General features: G+C 37.0%; 1 protein-coding gene across 2 annotated transcripts in view; it reads left to right on the top strand.

Moving 5' to 3' along the window:
• Window positions 1-6,560, top strand: part of JAG2 (jagged canonical Notch ligand 2) — a 228,822-nt gene extending 222,262 nt beyond the window's left edge. For both annotated transcript variants that reach the window (XM_053697265.1, XM_053697266.1), the window contains 5 exons: window positions 1-116; window positions 714-956; window positions 1,090-1,221; window positions 2,334-2,490; window positions 4,342-6,560. In XM_053697265.1, coding sequence (XP_053553240.1) covers window positions 1-116; window positions 714-956; window positions 1,090-1,221; window positions 2,334-2,490; window positions 4,342-4,784 — 1,091 coding nt within the window. In that variant the 3' untranslated portion in view covers window positions 4,785-6,560. The remainder of the gene's footprint in view (window positions 117-713; window positions 957-1,089; window positions 1,222-2,333; window positions 2,491-4,341) is intronic.
• The last annotated feature ends 2,191 nt before the right edge of the window (window positions 6,561-8,751 follow it).

Below are 8,751 nucleotides of genomic sequence, written 5' to 3'. Positions count from 1 at the left end.
TTATTGGCTTTGGTAGATCTTGTTGGCTGAAGGGAATGCAGTTCCCCCATGGAAGTAAATGGGATGAAGAATGCAATAGCTGCCATTGTATGGATGGGCTTGTGGAATGTACCAAGGTAAAGTGCATAAGTCCATGTTGCATTTATTAGTCCTGTAACAAGTGCTTTTGGACGTAACTCCTTCTTGAGCACAGATGGTTATTTGGCCGCTTTGACTGAAATTCAGGGATATCCCTTGATTGAGCGCAAAATGGTTGTTCAGTGGCTTGGGCTGGGATTTGGGCATAACTCCTTCTTGAGCACAGATGGCTATTTGGCCGCTTTGACTGAAATTCAGGGATATCCCTTGATTGAGCGCAAAATGGTTGTTCAGTGGCTTGGGCTGGGATTTGGGCATAACCCCTTCTTGAGCACAGATGGCTATTTGGTCACTTTGGCTGAGTTTTAGGGATATCCCTTGAATTAGCAGAACAGATGTCTTCTACTGGGTGATGCATTTTCTGGTGGAAAAAAACCCCCCACAAAACTGTTGGATATCCATACAAGCTGTGTATTATCTCCATGTGGTTTTGGGACATTTACAGTCACTGTTTTAAATGTTACCGTTGGTTAACATAATTGTGGTGAGTTTGATTCATGGCCTTTACATGCTTATCACACAATCCTGTTTTTTTTAATTCGTTTTAGAATCTAATTTTATTCTAATTGTTCTAGGTCTGGTGTGGCCGAAAACCCTGTCTGCTGGGGAGACGTGATAAGAATCGCTGCCCTCTGGACCAAGAATGTGAAGTAAGGCTGTCTCCTCCAAAATGCTTCCAACTGCCCTGCAGTGAATGGGGAGAATGCAGCGCTCCAGACATGTCCCATGCTTCAGGCAAATGCTTGCCCAACTCTGGCTACCTGGACAATAACTGTGCACAAATGACCTTAATCTTCAACAGCGAGAAAGTGCAGCAGGTGAGGGCAAGTTGCTGCTGTGTGCAGTTACTGCAAGAGCTCTAGTTTATATAAAGAAAACATATTTTAAAGGCTGATGGGAAACGCAACGCCAGTCTTATGTTTACTAACATATTGTTTTTTTATCTTTAAGGGAACTACAGTGGAAAACATCTGCTCAGAGATCCGATATTTACCATCCATCAAAACATTAGCCAGAGAAAAGCCGCTAATAGTTTTGTGCGATTTATCATATTCATTACAAAATGCCATTGAAGTTGCAATAGTAAGTCCATATATAATATATATTATCAAACCTTTAGATAAAGTCATTGACTTGTCATTTTATTGATCATACTAGTTCTGATATTTAATATGTAGCCCATATGTAACAGTCCTAGCTGTTTACTTGCCACAGTCTTGTGCATAGCAAAGCCAGAGAAAAGTCATCACTTTTTTTAATCCGATCCTGAATGTTCGTAATATTTTAAATGGACTTTAATTTATGTTCTCCAAACAGTGCTCTAGCCATATGGCACTTTTATTGCAGCTTGTTAGCTCACAAAAAATATTAAGTTTGCCGTGCGCGGCGGGAGCGCAGGGGATTAGAATGTCATGGCTAGATACAAAAATAAGTTACAGAGCATCTTCATTGGAAGTGATCAATTAAACTCCATCTAAAATATCACTAACATTCAGAATCTGATAATAAAACGTGGAAAGTTTACTATCACCTTTTAATGTTTATATGAAAGACAACTTTACTAGAGGTTTTTTATTTTATTTTAAATACCTTTTTTTTATATATGAGTTGAAGAGAATAGCAATAGTTTTTCAAATGGTCAATGTCTAAAACATACACTTGCACGCACGCATACACATGGGCACACAAACGCACATATATACCCACACACATGCGCACACACATATAAGCACATATATATATATATATACGCACACTAACAAACACACATATACACTTGCGCACGCACATATAAGCACACATATATATATATATATATATATATATATATACGCACACTAACAAACACACATATACACTTGCGCACGCACATACACACACATTCACATACATAATTGCTAGGGTTTCATAACATTTTGACCCATTATCTATCAGAAGAGCCTCCCTGTTAGTAGCAAATGAGTTAAAATAAGTATTAAGGACATTTCTGTACTTCAGACCACACATATAGGTGCCAGGGATAAGCCACTTCCTCTCTTATAAGAGGTAATGAATACAGGGTAACCCAGTAATTAGGATTTTTATATCATATTGGATTTTTTTTCTTATAACCTTAAAAATGAAATTTTTGTACCTTTTTTATTTTTCTCATTTAACTTTATTTATACATTGCTCTATCTCATTCTTTTTTCTAGGCATTTATCTCAGAAACAGATAATCAAGACAACACTCTTATGCAAAATGCCGCCAATACCTTTGTCAGTGCCATTACGAAACGACAGAACAGTACATTAATGTTGGCGATTGGTGAAGTCAAGGTTGAAACTTCAGTTATGGGAAATTCTAGTTCAGGTACGTTCCTTGTGTGAAGCCGCGTGAGCTTCACTTCTCTGACTCTCTAACATACGTATTTGTTTCTCTGTTTGCAACAATGATCATTACTGGTAGTGATGTAACAGGCCAGGGGAAAAATACCTTCTCTGGTGCATGGCAGCCTCAGCTGCCAGTATGGGGTGCAGCTCGCTACTTTAGTGTTATAACCAAGCAGTTAGTGATCTTCTGCGGGGGATTTTAGTTTCTGTGACTAAGCTGCATTACAGATACCATGGGAATAAGAGCATATTGTACGACACTGTATTGATTTCTGGGCAGTGTTCATTAACAAGTGATAGGGATCCTTCATGCAATTTGTAAACATGTCTTCCAAGACCTTAGTTACACAGTGTCAAGCAGATTAGTCATTAGGGCACAGAGGTTTACGGCACATAACTGGAGTAATTACCACTAGCTATCCTAGTAATTGTTTGGGGACCTTTCTCTGCTAATTAACTTGCAATCTAAATTCAGACTCTTACCTGAGCCAAAAAAGTTTCAAACAAACTTCTAAATAGATCTGTAGCAGCCTAATTCCTGTACAGATATTTAAAGGGTTACATCACAAGAATTAACTAAGGAGGGCACTATATCTGAGGTTCAGGTACAAATATTATGCAACTTGGTGAAGCGTTAAATAAATGTGGGTCTCACCATGGCCCTAGATCGTGCTGTACAGCTGTGGCTTAAAGGGACACTAAAGTCAAAATTAAACTTTCACAAATCAGAAAGGGTATCAGTTTTAAGAGACTTTTTGTAATTGTCACATTATAGTTATATGCTCACTTTCTGAGGCACCATTTCTTACTGAGCATGTGCAAGAGTTTACAGTATATACGTATATGAGTCTGTAATTGTCACATGATAGTTATATGCATACTTTCTGAGGCCCCAGCTCCTACTGAGCATGTGCAAGAATTTACATTATGTATGTATATATATTACTCTGTAATTGTCACATGATACAGTTCTATGCACACAGAGGTTCCACTTCTTACTGAGCATGTGTAAGAGTTCAGTATGCATGTGAGTCTGTGATTGGCTGATGGCTGTCACATGATACAGAGGGCCAATAAATTAAAGTACATTTTTTAATTTGTCAGAAAACATATCCTGCTCATTTAAAATTCAGAGTAGGTGCTATTATTCCTTTGACTTTTTATTTTTTATCATGCCCTTGATTATGAAACTCTACTGTAACCAATGGTCCTTTAACTACCTGTAACTTTGTATTTTATGTTGCCCATTAAAGACATTGTTTTGCTATTTTTCACTTAATTATCCAATGCCTTTTTAACCCCTTAGCTGTCAGATAGGGCCTCAGTGCAAGTTGAATATTTTTAATGATGCAGGTTGATAGGGGTTGTTTGCAGAAGAGTTTGTGGGGAAAAAGCAGTATCCAGTAACCTGAAAATAAAATGGTTAAAAAAGCAACTTACTGTGCCTTTAAATTAACATCCGGGCTACTGAAAGTCTATTCTTCCCCAGCTTATGCTGGTCTAACTCTCTATCAAATCATCCTTTGCTGTGATATGTAAGAATCGCACATTATTATTGTACCTGTGTGAGACCTGCCAGCTGTGGGGTTATTTCAGTCTGCTCTAGGATCGGTTCTACACTATTAAGAGCATAACCAGAGACAATTGGCAGATTGATACCATCACAGAAGTTGTCACATGACCAAATAATTTGAATCAGCAGCACATGTGATTTGCCTTTAATATGTGAAAACTTTATTTGTGCTTTCATGAAGTGGTCCTATAAGCAGAAATAATCAGAGACGGCATATGATAGTCAGTTGTTCTTAATTCTCCTTTTTTTTCCTTGCAGATTATCTCGTATATATACTCTGCGCAGTTTTTAGTGTAATCTGGGTTACTTGTATAATTATTTGCGTGTGGTGGACACGGAAACGAAGAAAAGAGCGAGAGAGACAACGCCAAGAAGAAAATGCAAATAACCAACGGGAACCTTTAAATCCCATAAGGAACCCTATTGGGGCCCCTTACAATAACAGAGACATTCAGTATGAATGCAAAAATGTCCTCTTTCAGCAAAAAAGAACTTCTAATGCTGAAGAGGAGGAGAAAGAGGAGGAACTGGAGGGAGAGGTGATGGAAGAAGAGAAATACCTCTCTCTAACTTGCCCAAAAACTTTCACAAACAAAGGGGATGTTGACTATTCAGAAAGTTCCCCTGAAAAGAAACCACATCGGACAAGTCACCACAAAATGGACAACAGATGTGTTAAAAATGTGAATACATCCTGCTGAAGGAACTAAAGCCATAGCTGTATCCAAAAATAAAGGATATTGTGCCTGCACCAAGAACGGGAAGGGCGAAGACGCAGACTTCATCTCGTATCAACCTTTCGGCCTTTTTGGGACATGAATGGTGTCTTCAATACTGACCAGAACCCCTTTAAGAGACCGAGAGGTTCAGGACTAAAATTTGACGTCTGTCAACTATATTCTGTAAAAAAAACAGAAAAGAAAAAAAAATGTATTTTTTATTTGTTGCATTAATCTTTCTATAACTTATTTGATCATAAAGACAACAAAACAAATCAAGGCAGAGTTCTTTGATAGTTGCTATTTATGTAAAAGTTTGCAAAAAAAAAAGTAACATAAAATTTAGGAACTCGGAGTGAATTTAAAGGTTATGGTTAATATGTTTTCCATATATCATGTAAAGTTTATTACCAAAGACCGTACATTTGTAGTTCCTTTTTATGTTCTGTTTATAATTTGCTGTGGCTTCAGGGAAAACAACCTCCTGGTTGAGGAATGTAAGTGAACTGAAACCCAATGTCTTATTTTTTTATATTTTTTTTCTCCCTTGCTGCCCAGTGGACTGCGACGCAGTATTGGTTCCTCTGGCAGAAAAAGGGGCCAACTCCATTAACCAGAACATCTCTGAATGTGCTTTGCAAATTTGCTTTAACATTCTTTTTAATAAAAATGACTACAATGATAAACCAGCCCCAGAGCTATGAACTGAGGCATTTTTTTTTTTTATTCATTTTTAGGATTGCAGTATTGACTCACGTGACAAGTGCCTTGAGATTTAAACTTTTCTATAGCAACTGTCAAAGACCTCCCTCCTGTTTAAAATGCTAAGTAACACTACAGGGGCCTTTTCATAGAGAGTCAGTTTATTTTCTATTTGTGAAAGAATACTTTGTATATATGTATATATTAAATGAATATCTCTGTATATTTGATTTATTAACTTACAACCTTTCAGACTTGTTTTTGACATGCCATTCCTTTTAATTTATGTTGCTGAAGGGAAGTTATATGACTTTCGTTTATATATTATATATATATATATATATATTTGTTGTTGTTTTTGTTTTTTGTTTTTTTCGATGTCCAGATTTAGAAAGGGATGTTACTATAATCAATGTTAGGAATCTGTTTGTCAGTTGTATTTTGTGACACAAAGCAGCTATATGTAAATACTACAGAGATGTTTATCCGCTTATTTTGTTCTGTTTGTCTAAGAACCTCAGTTTGTGTAAAGCCTTACATAAGTAGAGACGAGGGAGTCCTGTTTTTGTGAACGTTTAATTACAAGTGGTATTATATATTTTTTATTTTATTTTTTTTGCTTACACTACAGGCCGAATGAAGGGAACAATATTTTATTTTCTCTGTCTAGTAATTTTTCAACTAAAAGGAAAAAAAAATATGCTAGCAAATCCAGTAAGATTAATTACCTCATGGGAATTGAGGCTTCAGCATTTTGGTTTTGAATTATTTTTATTTAAAAAAAAAAAGAAAAAAAAAAAAAGAATTGCTTCTTACCTTTAGTCAAGCTGTTTTCCTGGACAATGGAACACTACCTAAGTATAGTTAGTGCAGCTATAAACCTATCAATCTGAGAGTTCAAACTATGGCCAAGGAACACAACACTTGGAACAAACTATTTTATACAAAAATGCAGGAATCGCTTTGCTAAAACCGCTGTGTAGTCTATTTTCTTTGACATGTTCTTAAAAGTTTCAGAAAAAAAGTCTATTTATTAAAGCATTTTATAACAATGTTGACATTTTCTCGCTGAGTTTTTCTTGTACAAAATTTTACATCATCACTCTGTCTGTTTTATAGTTGCACTTGATTTTGTAACGTGCTGTCAAAGGAAAAGTCCTGTAATATTTATTAGATTGTCTTGAAATAATTTGTACAAACTGTGAAAGTTAAGCTTGTTGTATTGAAGCAAATTCTAAGCCATTTTACAGACACTGAACTAGTTTTTGTTTAAAAAAACAAAACAAAGCTAAAGGTGTAAACAGATAAATATTACAGCTTTTGCCGTATACAGTGTTTTGTATTTACCATCACATAAGATAAGTAGAAACTGTGCCTAGACACAAAGGAAGAAAAGCTGGAAAAAAAAACCTCCTTGTGCTTAAACAATACAAGGTCATCATCTGTCTCCGGGAGACAGGTCAAAAGGATTTGGATTTGCCACCTAATGTTCATCATCCTTCACTATAAGTGTGCATGGAGCTGACCATTGGTATGCATGTTTCCAAATTGTAGGCTCAGATATCCATATTTGGATCTTGGATATTACAAGCTTCAAGACAGACTTGACTAAGAACCTGTATTTCATTTTGCAGTGTGCCGTGTTCATAAGTTTCCTCAATGTGACATTCGTAACTTGGCCGACACCTCTTAAACAACTAGGTTTTAAAAACAATGTTTCAATGCTTTAAAGGGACTGTAAAGTCAAAATTAAACATACATGGATTGGATAGGGCATGGAATTTGATAAACATTTCTTTTCAATTTACTTCTCTTATCAACTTGGCCTAGTTATTTTGGTATCCTTTGTTAAAGAGTAATCTTAGGTGAGCTCAGGAGCGTGCACATTATACACATTTTTTTCTTTGCATAAATTTTTTAAATGTATAGTTTTGCTTATTTTTAAATAAAATTGCTATGATTTTCAGACTCTTAACCAAGCCCCAAAGTTTGATGAGAATACCGACATATACCTACTCCAGCTTGTAAAGGGTCTTTTCATATGCAAAAGAAGGGGGAGGGGGTGTCTTATTTCCAACTTGCAGTGGACTTTTCAGCTACCTTTTCAACAGAGCTAAACTGAGAGCTTCTAAGTAAGTTTTTAAACACTTTTATACTGGATTTTTATATCCGTATCTGTGCATCTTATTATTTATAGTAATATCTATTAGATGCAGTTATATGAAAAGGAGTGTATACTGTGTCTTTAAAGTGAATGTAAAGTTGAATGAATGAGTGCCTAGTTTCTTTTTTATGACACGATGAGTCCATGTATCATCTTTATTACTAATGGGCTATTCACCTCCTGGTCAGAAGTCAGCAGGAGGCGGCAAAGAGCATCACAGCAAAGCTGTTAAATAGCTCCTCCCTTCCCTCCCACTCCAGTCATTCTCTTTGCCTACGTTAGCGATAGGAAGTGGTAAAGTGAGGTGTTAGATTAGATTCTTCAATCAAGAGTTTATTATTTTTAAAGTGGTACAAGATTGTGCTGCTTTGTTTTAGGGTGTAGCCATAGTCCATATCAGTCTCTTCAGTAGAGCAGTGGTGGCTTTAGAGCAATGGGAACATGTGGGACATAATTCTCACTGCGCCTCCCATATATTGTTGCTGCCCTAACCCTGAAAACCAGAGGAATGTTTATTCAGGAATTTCCTTTTTTTCACAGGTCCATGTGGGGGAGAGGACCCCTCAAACCTGGTGAACTGCCTTGCGGTCAGGCAGACATATGAGGTAAGTGCTACTTTATTATTCTGGGGTTAAAATCACTCAGAGAAAAAAGGGAGCACTTCACTACAGAAAGTTACAGTATAAAGGGCTCATTTCAACGCGCACTTTATTTGGGGACAATGTTAACTCTCAGTGACTGAGAGAACCAGACAGCAGTTAGCAGGCACTGGGGCTGGGAGATACATTTTATAGCTCTGGTGGTTTCACTTTCTCTACTGCCTTTCTAATAACAAAATGCCGACCGGGAGAGTGTGTTACTGTTAGTCACGCCCACAAGGGGCGGACCTTTCTGAATTGCACGCTTTTTCACTGCGCTTCTCTGTTCAGGCACAATCAGGTCGGAAATTCCGGTCTCTGTTTAGAAACGCATGGTTCTTTACAATCAGGCGTTTCTAGGACCGGAAAGTAGCTGAGTCGTTCCCCTATCAAGTCCGGATCGTTTTCCTTGAGGTCTCTGGTCTTGCAGTCAGGTAGGCACCTC

The sequence above is a fragment of the Bombina bombina genome, chromosome 1 (genome assembly GCF_027579735.1).
Source record: "Bombina bombina isolate aBomBom1 chromosome 1, aBomBom1.pri, whole genome shotgun sequence".
Lineage (NCBI taxonomy): Eukaryota > Metazoa > Chordata > Amphibia > Anura > Bombinatoridae > Bombina > Bombina bombina.
Note: the sequence above shows the minus strand (reverse complement) of the source record. Positions and strands in the feature narration are given on the sequence as shown.